Source organism: Esox lucius, chromosome 16, assembly GCF_011004845.1.
Source record: "Esox lucius isolate fEsoLuc1 chromosome 16, fEsoLuc1.pri, whole genome shotgun sequence".
NCBI classification, from domain to species: Eukaryota; Metazoa; Chordata; class Actinopteri; order Esociformes; family Esocidae; genus Esox; species Esox lucius.
This window is the reverse complement of record NC_047584.1, coordinates 29,355,220-29,370,099: the sequence shown is the minus strand read 5'-3', so window position 1 is coordinate 29,370,099 and position 14,880 is coordinate 29,355,220. Positions and strand designations below refer to the sequence as shown.

Below are 14,880 nucleotides of genomic sequence, written 5' to 3'. Positions count from 1 at the left end.
ACGAGCTACGACGGGTACGAGCTACGATGGGTACGAGCTAGGACGGGTACGAGCTACGATGGGTACGAGCTACGACAAGTACGAGCTACGATGGGTACGAGCTACGACGGGTACGAGCTACGACGGGTACGAGCTACAATGGGTATGGGCTACGACAGGTACGAGCTACGACAGGTACGAGCTACGACGGGGATGGGCTACTATGGGTACGAGCTACAACGGGTATGGGCTGGCATCCTCTCTTAAGTCTGACGGGGGTTCCACGGAGAGAGCTCTGACAAAGCGCCTCTTCTCTCCAGATACCAGCCTCAGCTAAGTGAGCGTATGGGAATGTTAACGAAGCTGCATGGCGGGGTCTCCCTACCGTCTGTCTTCTAGGGCTGGAGCCCAGGGTGATCTCTGCCTCGATGCAGCCCTCCTCATCCAGGGTGAGGACCTCTGGGCTGACCCCCTCCTTCCAACGTGGGGAGGTCATGTCGTGGACCAGCTTCAGCGCGGTGGACTTATGGACCGTGTTAGTGTGGGGCCAGTAGATACCGAGCTGAAACGGTTCCTGGGGGGGGTCAAAGGAAGGAGGAAACGAAGGGGGCGAAGAGGGAGAGGCATTTAAATTAATCATGGATTTTGATCAAATAAATGGATGAGAAACAAATGCTAAAATACTTAAGGTGAATCAGGAGACGTCACTCAGTGAGTTCACTTACACACACACACACACACACACACACATCTGACAAAACTCTGCTCGGTGGTGCCAGCTCCACTCGGCCGTTACCTCATAAATCGTGGGTGCTATGGAAACAATGCTTTATTTATTTCTGTTTCACAGGCTATTACAGATTTAGAGCTTTTATTTTGTTTCACAGACAATTACACACGCAGGGCTTTTATTTTGTTTCCCGTAGCTGAAGCGTATCAGGCTTTATCGTTTGATTCCACTCAGACAGCTTTAGAGCTTATACGAAGCCAGCGGTTTTCACAGGACAGCTGGACTGAGGGCGGAGGGCCGAGGATATAAACTACTAGAAAACGCTCCTCCCTCACCTTGAAGTTGGGGGGCACGACGGTCTTCCCAGGGGGGACCTGCAATGTGATGGTCTCTCCCTCGAACAGCCAGAGGTGCCAGGTGGAACGGTTGGCCAGCAGGGCCCACGGCAGCAGCTCCACCAGCAGGGTGTTGAGACCCGGCCTCCAGGCAGACAGCTTCACCTGCATGGGGCTGTCCCACTGGGCCAGCGGTGGCTGGAGGGGAGACCTGGTAAGGTAAAGAAATTTGCTTTCGTACTGACAACCACATATGGAGATGTAGAACCGGAATCACCTCTCTTGGCCTAGTGAATTGATATACGCTCCCCATTGAAGTTGCTGTAACAGCACGTAGAGACAGAATACTCAGAATCTACTCCGTGTTTACACACATCTATCCACAGATGGGGCGTGATCAGGAGAAGTTGGTCAACAGTGCAAATTCTGGTATGTTGCCTTGAACTGGAGTTAAGAACAGTTAAGACGAGATCAGAGAGAACAGTTAAGACCAGATCAGAGAGGACAGTTAAGACCAGATCAGAGAGGACAGTTAAGACCAGATCAGAGAGGACAGTTAAGACCAGACCAGAGAGGACAGTTAAGACCAGATCAGAGAGGACAGTTAAGACCAGACCAGAGAGGACAGTTAAGACCAGACCAGAGAGGACAGTTAAGACCAGATCAGAGAGGACAGTTAAGACCAGATCAGAGAGGACAGTTAAGACCAGACCAGAGAGGACAGTTAAGACCAGACCAGAGAGGACAGTTAAGACCAGACCAGAGAGGACAGTTAAGACCAGACCAGAGAGGACAGTTAAGACCAGATCAGAGAGGACAGTTAAGACCAGATCAGAGAGGACAGTTAAGACCAGACCAGAGAGGTCAGTTAAGACCAGACCAGAGAGGACAGTTAAGACCAGATCAGAGAGGACAATTAAGACCAGACCAGAGAGGACAGTTAAGACCAGATCAGAGAGGGCAGTTAAGACCAGACCAGAGAGGACAGTTAAGACCAGACCAGTCAGGTACGGTCAGTCTGTCACTAAGACATTCACTACATCTGACACAGAAAGACAAAATAAATATACAATCAACTAAACCATATCATATGAACAACAACCAGTCACCAGACACACACACACATGCAAGGACGTCATTACAAACTTTAACAAATACACTCAAACTGGTAGACAAACCATTAAAATACAATAAAAACGAACAATTAACATACCTCCTACATCGTACAGAACATCACTAAAACAGAAAAATACAGTCAACACATATGCCTGTCGTGTAAACAACCAACAGATACAAACAACATCAAACAACGGGCAGATGGGAAGGCACATGGGCAAATGATGAGTCAGCAAACACACTCAACCCCCGCCACACACACACACAACATACACCAACCCTCACCTAAACACACACAAACCAACACAACATGACAATCATTTCTCAGTAATCATCACCAGAGTGGTTGATAATACAATTCTGAGTGTTTCACCACCTCTTGACATCTTAATGTCACCGTAGTCCATAAACAGGGCACAGACTTTGAAACCTGGAACATCAAGTCCCGTTCCCAGTTATGGCTTCGGTCTCATGTCTGCCCCACACTGTTTGGTATCATCACACGGCAGAGCTACTCCTGGCTGAAGGTGAGGCCAGGTGAGAGGATGCAGGTGAGACCAGGTGAGAGGATGAAGGTGAGGCCAGGTGCGTGGATGAAGGTGAGGCCAGGGAAGGGGATGAAGGTGAGGCCAGGGAAGGGGATGAAGGTGAGGCCAGGTAAGGGGATGAAGGTGAGGCCAGGTGAGTGGATGAAGGTGAGGACAGGTAAGAGGATGAAGGTGAGGACAGGTAAGAGGATGAAGGTGAGACCAGGTGAGAACAACACAGCACGTACATCATAATACTGAAGTAATGAAATTAAGGAAAGTGGGAAAGTGAGAGAAAGTGAGGAAGGGAGAGAGAAGGGCAGAGACAGACACAGTGAGAGATAGAGTGTGAGAGAGATGACGTTCTGATTGGATAAAATGTGCTTAGCAGCTTCTGTCCGAGAGCTGCCAACTAAGCTCAACTTTTTGAAGTCTGACAACCACACACTCTCGCTCCTCCTCTTCACTCCTCCTCTCCCCTCAGTCACCCCAACGGACGGACTGCCACAAGATGTTTGCTTAACGATTACGAAGGTGTTTCTCTCCCATTAAAGGCTGACACCGAAAGAAAAATAACATTTACCGCTTCAACTTCCTGTGTTCTCTGAAACGTAATGTTTGGACTGTCTGAGCCAAAAGCGTGGTTAGTTACCATAAAGACCGTACTGACCCCAGTTCTGGACCTACGTCAAAACAACCCCACTGAAGGAATGTTATCGGCACTGGCAAAACAGATTAATTAAATGTTGGATTTATGACGCTGCGTTCCAGGTTCTGACCATGTTGAGATAGAGATCTGGCTTAATAATCCTGGGATGATGTTAGGGTTTTAGAAAGGCGCTGGCAGATTTCTGGGCGCAGGACAAGCCGCCATTTATCCTCCCTTCCCAGTGAAATAAACGGAAATGAGGCCCAGTCCCAAATGGAACTCTAACGAGTGCCCTATTACTGATCCAAGCCTTATGAACCCTGGTCAGAGGGCACTTTATAGTGAACAGGGTGGTATTTGGGAAGTACCTCTCGCTGGCTGGTTGGCTGACTGACTGGAACCTGGCCTGGTGCTTTGTTCAGATGTTTGGATCACAGGGCAGCGACACGCAGTAATGAATGACAGAAGAAACCAACAGCTACCCACCAGATACCAGCTCCACAGAGACAGCAGACAAACACACACACACACACACACACACAGGGGCCTACAAATAGCTTAGCCAAGTCTTTAACTAGATGCAAGGACCCAACACTTGTGTGAGAACGTGGTCCTTTGGCAGAATGACAGCGTAGAATCTGGGGTCTGTTCTGGGCAACAGAAGGATCCAAACTAATCCCAGAGGAATGGTGAAAAGGATCTGCGTTGTCTTAACGTCCTGGTTTTACTACGTCAACTAGAACTGCACTGGGACAATAATGTGAAGCTGCTTTCGTGAAAACAAAAAAGTGCAGCTCTGTTCCTTCAAGCTGTTCTGGAAGGCGGTTATGGTAAAGTGTTCTGGTAGGCGGTTATGGTTGTGTTCTGGTAGGCGGTTATGGTAAAGTGTTCTGGTAGGCTGTACTGGCAAGTTGGTCTGGTAAGTAGTTCTGGTATGTGGTTTTGGTAAACTATTCTGGTAAGTAGTTCTGGTAAGCAGCAAAATGTTGTTATTGCCTTTTTTTGCTAAGTGTTAGCTACCTCTAATGTATTCTAAATACCCAAAGTAATGTTGATACATAAAAAAGAAATAGCAGAGACTTTTCAAACCAATGAGGATTTAGATGTTTTAAAACCAATTATTTCAGAATCATCTAGTCCCAAGCTCCCAATATCTGACTGAGAACAGGAAGTTATCCCTGACAGAGAACAGGAAGATATCCCTGACAGAGAACAGGAAGTTATCCCTGACAGAGAACAGGACGTCATCCCTGACAGAGAAAAGGACGTTATCCCTGACAGAGAACAGGAAGTTATTCCAGACAGAGAACAGGAAGTTATTCCAGACAGAGAACAGGAAGTTATCCCTGACAGAGAACAGGAAGTTATCCCTGACAGAGAACAGGAAGTTATCCCTGACAGAGAACACGGCTTCATTCAGCATCGTAACCCACAACCCAACAGAAAGGAGGCGTTCTGTACCCATGTGTGTCTTTGGACACATAGGGCCAGGGAGTCTGGTCCTGGCTCTTCACTCCGTAGAAGTCTGACAGGATGTCTTCCAGGTTACCCTCCAGCCCCGCCCGGTCCTGCTGGCTGATCTGTTTAATCAGAGCTGTGGATATAGGCACAGCACAGCGAGAGGCATCCTCTTCCTCCCTGGAACAAACAAACAAACAAACAAACAAACACACATATTAATGTCTTGGCAAATAACACAAACTGAGTCTGTGACTGACTAAATTTGATTCACACTGTGTTCATCTATAATAAAGTGTAATACATGCATATTGCAATGTATATGCTCGAAAAGGGCAAATAAGAACCAACTTCCTACAGTAGCCAATATCCAGTCAGCTCTACTCTGTGACCCCTAAGTGACACCTACGAAGGTGGAAACCTAAGCCATGGCTGATGGAAACCTAAGCCATGGCTTCCCTGCAGTGTCACCTTCCAGCCTGGCTGCAGAAAATAAGAATCTAGGGTTCATCTGGATGCTTCCAACCCAGATAAGGAAGAACGGTGGCTTTATAACAATGACAAGCATCAACCAGAAGACTCGATAGATAGATAGAAGAGCACCATGTAAGGAACAGGATGCCATTTACACTGGGTGGGTCCTGAGAGAACTCTCCTCTTATTGCTCCCTCCATCTCCTCCTGTCTGTATCTCCTCCATCTCTTCTTGTCTCTCCCTCCATCCCTTCTTGTCTCTCCCTCCATCTCCTCCTGTCTATATCTCCTCCATCTCTTCTTGTCCCTCCCTCCATCTCCTCCTGTCTGTTTGTCCCTCCATCTCTTCTTGTCTCTCCTTCCATCTCCTCCTGTCTCTCCCTCTGACAATCTCTGCTTCCATCAACTCTCCATCACTCCCTCCATCTCCTCCATCACTCCCTCCATCACTCCCTGCATCTCCTCCATCACTCCCTGCATCTCCTCCATCACTCCCTGCATCTCCTCCATCACTCCCTGCATCTCCTCCATCACTCCCTCCATCTCCTCCATCACTCCCTCCATCTCCTCCATCACTCCCTGCATCTCCTCCATCACTCCCTCCATCTCCTCCATCACTCCCTCCATCTCCTCCATCACTCCCTGCATCTCCTCCATCACTCCCTGCATCTCCTCCATCACTCCCTGCATCTCCTCCATCACTCCCTGCATCTCCTCCATCACTCCCTGCGTCTCCTCCATCACTCCCTGCATCTCCTCCATCACTTCCTGCATCTCCTCCTATCTCTTCTGACTTTTTCACATTATATGGCTGACCACTTGTCTCTACAGTACCTCAGCCATTACAACCCATAACCATTCCAAATTACAGGAAGGAAAGAAGAGCTGTTTACCAGTGACCATGTTAGACCGCCGGTCCTGGAGAAGGGGGATTCCTAGAGACGTGAGTCAGTGACTGGTGAGACTGTAGACGTGTATCAACACATTGTAGGTCGTGGTTCAAATGTGAGAAGACAAGAGCTTCTTGGATTGTTGTTAAGAGAGGAAGTAATTTGTCATAGTCAGAGACATACTGCATGCACTGATTGAATGACTGGTTGACTGACTGACTGTCTGGCTGACAGAATAACAGCTAGTAGTCCAGCATGGTACTGTATAATGAGGTGATGTAGTGAGTTCTGAAACAAATTACAACACTTTCACAAAACACACATTTCCATGATACAGAGGGCCAGCCGGTTCTTTGTTGAGGTTTTATCTAACTGGTGTGTAACAGGAATCACGGCCCAAACTAACATGTTGTAGAGGGAGGGAAGGGTTTCAATGTCTGCCAGCCTCCCTGGAACAGCCACATAATTCCACTGCCTCATCTGTCCAATCAAACTTAAACACACATTAACCTTTAATGATAGATGACATTACCCTGTAGTGACGTGATTGATCACATTACCCTGTAGTGACGTGATTGATCACATTACCCTGTAGTGACGTGATAGATGACATTACCCTGTAGTGACGTGATTGATCACATTACCCTGTAGTGACGTGATAGATGACATTACCCTGTAGTGACGTGATTGATCACATTACCCTGTAGTGACGTGATTGATCACATTACCCTGTAGTGACGTGATAGATGACATTACCCTGTAGTGATGTGATAGATGACATTACCCTGTAGTGACGTGATTGATCACATAACCCTGTAGTGATTGATCACATTTCGCTGTAGTGACGTGATAGATGACATTACCCTGTAGTGATGTGATTGATCACATTACCCTGTAGTGACGTGATTGATCACATTACCCTGTAGTGACGTGATAGATGACATTACCCTGTAGTGACGTGATTGATCACATTACCCTGTAGTGACGTGATAGATGACATTACCCTGTAGTGACGTGATTGATCACATTACCCTGTAGTGACGTGATTGATCACATTACCCTGTAGTGACGTGATAGATGACATTACCCTGTAGTGACGTGATTGATCACATTACCCTGTAGTGACGTGATAGATGACATTACCCTGTAGTGACGTGATTGATCACATTACCCTGTAGTGACGTGATTGATCACATTACCCTGTAGTGACGTGATAGATGACATTACCCTGTAGTGATGTGATAGATGACATTACCCTGTAGTGATGTGATTGATCACATAACCCTGTAGTGATTGATCACATTTCACTGTAGTGACGTGATAGATGACATTACCCTGTAGTGATGTGATTGATCTCATTACCCTGTAGTGACGTGATTGGTCACATTACCCTGTAGTGATGTGATTGATCACATTTCTCTGTAGTGACGTGATAGATGACATTACCCTGTAGTGATATGATTGATCACATTACCCAGTAATTACCTGATTACCCTGTAGTCACTATGATAGGCTTCCCTGATAGAAAACCTTCATGCTAGTGTCCCCAGTGTAGGTGTGTCTGTTACCTGGCCTGGAAAGTGAGGTGATGAGTCAGATGATTCTCCGTGTTCAGTAGTGGTTCCTGGTGCCCCTGACCCTGGATCAGATGACTGTCCCTCACACCCAGACTTCTCTTCTCTATGTGGACAATGACCGGGTCTGGCAGGTGGCTCCGCATCATGAACAGAGGACTGAACACCACCTACGAAGACCAGACACATCCATCAGAAGAGAGAGAGAGATACTCATAGTCATTTATTGAAGACCAGACACATCCATCAGAAGAGAGAGAGATACTCATAGTCATTTATTGAAGACCAGACACATCCACCAGGAGAGAGAGAGAGATACTCATAGTCATTTATTGAAGACCAGACACATCCACCAGGAGAGAGAGAGAGATACTCATGGTCATTTATAGAAGACCAGACACATCCACCAGGAGAGAGAGAGAGATACTCATGGTCATTTATAGAAGACCAGACACATCCATCAGAAGAGAGAGATACTCATGGTAATTTATAGAAGACCAGACACATCCATCAGAAGAGAGATACTCATGATCATTTATAAAAGACCAGACACATCCATCAGAAGAGAGAGATACACATGATCATTTTGGAAGACCAGACACATCCATCAGAAGAGAGAGATAAACATGATCATTTTGGAAGACCAGACACATCCATCAGAAGAGAGAGATACACATGATCATTTTGGAAGACCAGACACATCCACCAGGAGAGAGAGATACACATGATCATTTTGGAAGACCAGACACATCCACCAGGAGAGAGAGAGATACGCATGGCCATTTATAGAAGACCAGACACATCCATCAGAAGAGAAAGAGAGATACACATGATCATTTATAGAAGTCACCGCCCTCGTTGGATGTGAGGTCTGGGCTCAATTTAGCGGCCAAGACTTCAACAGATGGCGTAAACAAGCAATTGACACTCCACATGCAGACATCTGCAAAGGCCATCCTCAGAGTTCAACACAAAACCTCCAATAACGCATTCACAGCAGAACTGGGTTCTATCTGCCAACTACTGAAAATCCAGAATAGAGCTGTTCATTTTCACAGCCACTTAAATGGAAGTGATTCTCAAACCTGTTATGAGAGAGCCCTCGCCTACCGTGAGATGAATCTAGAGAAGAGCCTGGTTCACGGGTCCTGGTGTGTAACAGGAATCACAAACCCCAAACTAACACACATAGCCCCAGGAGAGCAACACAGTCCAAACTGAAAACTATGCTAAAAAGAAAACTAAAAGAAAAATAGGGTTGCATTTGGGACACATCTACTGGATGGACAAGCAACACGCTATTCTGGATGGAAACTCACCACTCTATTCTGGACGGAAACTCTCCACTCTATTCTGGACGGAAACTCACCACTCTATTCTGGACGGAAACACACCAATATATTCTGGACGGAAACACACCAATATATTCTGGACGGAAACTCACCACTATATTCTGGACGGAAACTCACCACTCTATTCTGGACGGAAACTCACCACTCTATTCTGGACGGAAACTCACCACTCTATTCTGGACGGAAACACACCACTCTATTCTGGACGGAAACACACCACTCTATTCTGGATGGAAACACACCACTCTATTCTGGACGGAAACTCACCACTCTATTCTGGACGGAAACTCACCACTCTATTCTGGACGGAAACTCACCACTCTATTCTGGACGGAAACTCACCACTCTATTCTGGACGGAAACTCACCACTCTATTCTGGATGGAAACTCACCACTCTATTCTGGATGGAAACTCACCACTCTATTCATGATGGAAACTCACCACTCTATTCATGATGGAAACTCACCACTCTATTCTGGACGGAAACTCACCACTCTATTCTGGATGGAAACTCACCACTCTATTCATGATGGAAACTCACCACTCTATTCATGATGGAAACTCACCACTCTATTCTGGATGAAAACTCACCACTCTATTCTGGATTGAAACTCACCACTCTATTCTGGATTGAAAATCACCACTCTATTCTGGATTGATACTCACCACTCTATTCTGGATGGAAACTCACCACTCTATTCTGGATGGAAACTCACCACTCTATTCTGGATGGAAACTCACCACTCTATTCTGGATGAAAACTCACCACTCTATTCTGGTTTGAAACTCACCACTCTATTCTGGATTGAAACTCACCACTCTATTCTGGATTGAAACTCACCACTCTATTCTGGACGGAAACTCACCACTCTATTCTGGACGGAAACTCACCACTCTATTCTGGACGGAAACTCACCACTCTATTCTGGACGGAAACTCACCACTCTATTCTGGACGGAAACTCACCACTCTATTCTGGATGGAAACTCACCACTCTATTCATGATGGAAACTCACCACTCTATTCATGATGGAAACTCACCACTCTATTCATGATGGAAACTCACCACTCTATTCTGGACGGAAACTCACCACTCTATTCTGGATGGAAACTCACCACTCTATTCTGGATGGAAACTCACCACTCTATTCTGGATTGAAACTCACCACTCTATTCTGGATGGAAACTCACCACTCTATTCTGGATGGAAACTCACCACTCTATTCTGGACGGAAACCCACCACTCTATTCTGGATGGAAACTCACCACTCTCTGCTGGATGTGAGACTCAGGTTCGATGGTGATTAGGGTACACCAAACGTAGAGCAGCGAGCCGCTGGAACAAGGCACCTAGAAGGAGACAAATCCATGTGATTACAGAGCGTCAGTGATGGGAAAACTGGGAATGACTTACATGTTGCCTCGGGATTCAAACAAACATTTCATTACTGGCCCAAAGCTCTAATCACTACTGAAATATATGCTGCCCTTGATCAAAGCACTTAACCCTTATTAAGTGTCTCAAGAGAGTTGGGATATGCCAAAAAGTAACATCCACCTGTGGTAATGGGGTGAGAGGAATCTGCAACACCTAAACTGCTCAATTTTCAAAGGTCATAAAGGTCAGAGTTCACTTACTGAATCGCCACCCGGGATAAACATGTTTGTGTCCTTGTGCGGTAAGCAGGGGTGTAACCGTGCCCAAACGTACTGTCTGACCAACTAACCCCACTGAGTCACAGCAACTTTATATCCACTCTAAAACACATGATCAGGTTCTGGGCCCAGGCACGGCCTCTTGGGGTTTTCTCAAGCCGTAAAAGGGAATCCACCCAAAGCCCCAGCACTCCAGCACCATCCAACTGTTAAGTTCTATCACAATTTAACTGTTAGCGGGGCATAATAGCCTACTGAAAGTTGTCAGATGTCAGAAGATTTGGAAGCTGAAACTGTCCATTGACCTAAACAGCCCTATTGGCCCTGGTTGAAAGCAGTGCAACATGTAGTGCGTAGGGTGCAATTTAGAACGCAGGCTTAATATACTGGTTCCATTGCCCTCTACCCTGCCGCCTCGTTAAGACCTCAACATGCCAAGGCCTGTTCCAGTACAACCTCATTTACAGTCAACTGGGGACTTAATTTACTGGGGACAAAACACCAGGCATTAACACAACCACCAACATTCAGTCCTGCTCTGACACCATCCTTAGGTCCTACCGGCTAACGGACTAAAAATGTAGGGCGTGAAACACAAGACCTTGTCCGCCGGCACCCCATGTCAGAGAGACATTGTCTTCATCCAGAGACAACATTACAGAAAAGATGGAATAATGTCAGAAAAAGAGGAGCGGTTCATAAATTCTATACACAAAGGTCTTACACATCAAATCACACTACACCGAGCCCACAAACAGCCCCATATTCTCCTGACCAGAGCACTCCCTTTGACCAAGGCACATGGGGGATAGGGAGCCATTTAGGAGGCTTTATATTTTACTGACCAAAGAGTGCTGGGTCCTATTAGTGAGGATTGGTCGTGTTGCTAAATAAAAACTGTAATATACAAATGATTTATTGTGTTCATGCTAACATTGAGAGATAACAGCTGTAATGTTCTAATGACTGATTGTGTTCATGCTAACAAAGAGATAACAACTGGGGAGGAATGAGAGATGTTCAAATTACAAGAACAGAAGCCAAGGGCTTACATGACAAGCTAGGGGAAACCCTGGAGAACAGACAGCTATATGAAGCAGGCTAGGGGAAACCCTGGAGAACAGCCAGCTATATGAAACAGGCTAGGGGAAACCCTGGAGAACAGCCAGCCATACCTGGCTCCATACCTACATGCCTCTTGGCTGCTCTTCTGCCTTTTTGTCATGAAACTTTATAAACTGTAGTTTTTCTGCATTGTTAGAAGAATGTATGAACTTTATTTTTGTGTACACCCCATGGAGGCCTCCTGAAGGTTGTTCACGACAGACCCGGTAACCCTCACCTGGACCACGGAGCTGCTCAGCCTCTCCCGTTCGCTCCTCTCCAGCCGGACGTCCTGCGACCAGTCCTCGTCCCCTCGGGCTCGGACGCAGAGCTCTGTCATCTCGAGGTCCTCCAGGACGTAGGTGGGCAGCTTGCTCCCCGCCTCCAGACAGTCAGCGTGCTCCCGGACCACCGTCTGGCCGTCTGGACCCACGTAGTGCTGGGTCACACGCAGATCAATGTCCTGACACAGGTAGCTGCACATCACCTGGCGCCCACAGATGATGATCTGGAGGGCGGAGGGGAACGGGGGGGTCAAACGGACCGGTCTGATCAGGACACGGCCTGGTTACGGTATTCCGTGGTAACATAGGCCTGTACCTCCAACCGCCAGAGTGAGCCGAGTTTCTTTTCCCCTCTCTGTTTCTCCAATCCACAGAACGCCACAACGGCCTATCAAGTGGTACCCTATTCCGCCTTGGCGCTGGTCTGAACTAGTGCACTACACAGGGAAATAGGGTGCCAATTTGGGATGCAGACCAGATTTCTCTCCGGCGGCTGTCCAGCTCCAGTCACCAGGAAACCCTCATCTGGAACTGACACGTCCAATGGAGCTCACAACGGACTGTTTCCACCACCCAGTTTGTTTTTGTGTGTCTGTGGGTGTATTTGTGTGTCTGTGGGCGGCGGTGGTGGTGTTGATAATGATGACGGCGAGAAGGGCTGGTCTCTAAAGACAGACTACTCCTGCTCATCAATCATTGCTTTATAGGCTTTCTCACAGCCCACAGTCACGTCACCTCGCTCTCGCACACACGCACAAACACACAAAGGCACGCAGACACTCTCATACACACGCAAATACTCCTCCCGCAGTGGGTGAGGCAGAGAGCAGGGGCAGTCTGTTGTTGCAGTCACTTGTCACTATGCTAGGCTCAGTTTAGACGATTGGATGTGACCAGAACTCAGAGCCAATCACTGGAGCCAATGGGAACAAGATGTGGGAGCGGCCAGAAAGGAATGCAGCCTCTCTGTTTGGTCGCTGGGCTGGAGGGAGAAATGTCTGACACCTGACAATGTTTACATAACAAAGCGTCCCCGCATTTCAGGGACGGCATCTCCAGTTCCGGGAACCAAACGTTTGGTGTCTTTGGAGCAACTCAAACACGGTTTGGTAGATACGGTGTGTAAGGTACTGATCTATGTACCATTTTGTTAACACAGATCACTCATTTAAACAAAAGTCCTTGTCGGTTTTCTTGGGGGAGAGACGGCAGCAAACATGGCCAAAGGCCTTCACGACCGATTTGAATCTAAACCAGGATGTCGTTGTCACACCAGCAGATGCTACGGATTCACCACAGATTTAATGGGGCTAATCTGAACATGGTAGCTGTGAAGCAGCAGTTCGTGATGGAGGGCAAAACATTTCCAGATTCAGTGTTTTCCTATCGAGGTAAAACGACCCAACGGTTCCTTGATACGGAAAACTGACAGAACTCATCTGCTAGCAAGAGGCCCGACAAATAGCTAAGCGTCCCAACAGGAAGTTGACCACTGTAACGATGTCTTTAAATGGTCACTGAGTGGTCTTAAGGCACCTGTTTCTGGACGCCGTTGAGCTGCAACACCTTGATGATGAGGGAGGCGGTGCGCCCTTTATACTGGATCGTCCTCAGCAGAGTGCCCACGTTATCCACGCTGAAGGCCTCCGACCAACGCCAGTTACCCCAGCCCTCGATACAGACATGGAGCAGCTGTGGAGCAGAGGGCGAGAGGGGGGAGGGAGAGGGGAGGAGAGAAGACAGGAGATAGACATGAAGTTGTACAGTTGTACAGCCTGAATCGATATTGTATTTATGCCATTGCGGAAGCCAAGTAAACAGAATGGCTTTTGTTTAGAGATCCGTTGAGGAAAAATCTGCCTATTTACTCAGTTGAACATGTTCTGAAGACGCGTGTTGTTGATAGTCTGGTTGGCAGGAGAACATGTCCTGGAGGTCTTTGGTGTTGATAGGCTTTGCTGACACGAGAGCATTTTCTTAAGGTCTCTGGTGATTATAGTCTAGCTTTATTTAACCGATGATTGAAATTAATTTCTGCAACTAATATGCTACGGAATGCCTTTGTGTAACTACAGCTTGACTGTGTAAAGACCTTCAAGGTACATGTCCTACAAATATGTCCGGAAAACCGTGAGGTAATTTAAAACAGCTTTTTCTCAGCCGTGTTGCCGTCTTTTTCAAACAACCAGCCGGATCATGAACTCAGCAAACACCAAACAGGAGCTAGAACTACAGATATGTAGAAAACTCTGAACAGTACAACACAAACCCCTCCAGGCCTCCGTGGTACAAACTTCTGACCTCTCACCGCGGTCAACACTCCTGACGGGTCGAGGATTCTGCCGGCGGTACAGAAAATAAAGCCAAGAGCATCTGACAGGTAAGAGACGGAGACAGGGGGGTTGAACTCGCCTCCGCTTCCCTAAGGAGCTAGGTTGGAAAGAGTGAAAAGTGTTTTGAAGATTTACACTTGGGTCATTCCCTAAATGTGCTGAACATTTACCCAATCTGTAAAGAAAAACAAATTAGCTGTGAGGTCAGGTAGCGTCTGAGAGGGATTTGGTCAGGGCCACGACACACACACACACACACACACACACTCAGACAAACACACACACCATCTCTGAACCTGTCACTGCTTCTCTTTTGAACACAGATCCCATTACAATAACACCACTAATCAAAGCCTCAATTCAGTTTCACCCAGATCTCTGCACTCCTTGCTCAGTTGAGGTGGCGTTCGAAGTGGAAG

At 47.1% G+C, this 14,880-nt stretch overlaps 1 protein-coding gene across 4 annotated transcripts in view; it reads right to left on the bottom strand.

Moving 5' to 3' along the window:
• Positions 1-14,880, bottom strand: part of LOC105023524 (vacuolar protein sorting-associated protein 13B) — a 366,155-nt gene that overhangs the window by 16,103 nt on the left and 335,172 nt on the right. For all 4 annotated transcript variants that reach the window (XM_029113576.2, XM_029113574.2, XM_029113577.2 and 1 more), the window contains exons 46-52: positions 13,665-13,820; positions 12,083-12,352; positions 10,351-10,434; positions 7,726-7,901; positions 4,798-4,974; positions 1,045-1,255; positions 365-553 (exon numbers count right to left, since the gene is read on the bottom strand). In XM_029113576.2, coding sequence (XP_028969409.2) covers positions 365-553; positions 1,045-1,255; positions 4,798-4,974; positions 7,726-7,901; positions 10,351-10,434; positions 12,083-12,352; positions 13,665-13,820 — 1,263 coding nt within the window. The remainder of the gene's footprint in view (positions 1-364; positions 554-1,044; positions 1,256-4,797; positions 4,975-7,725; positions 7,902-10,350; positions 10,435-12,082; positions 12,353-13,664; positions 13,821-14,880) is intronic.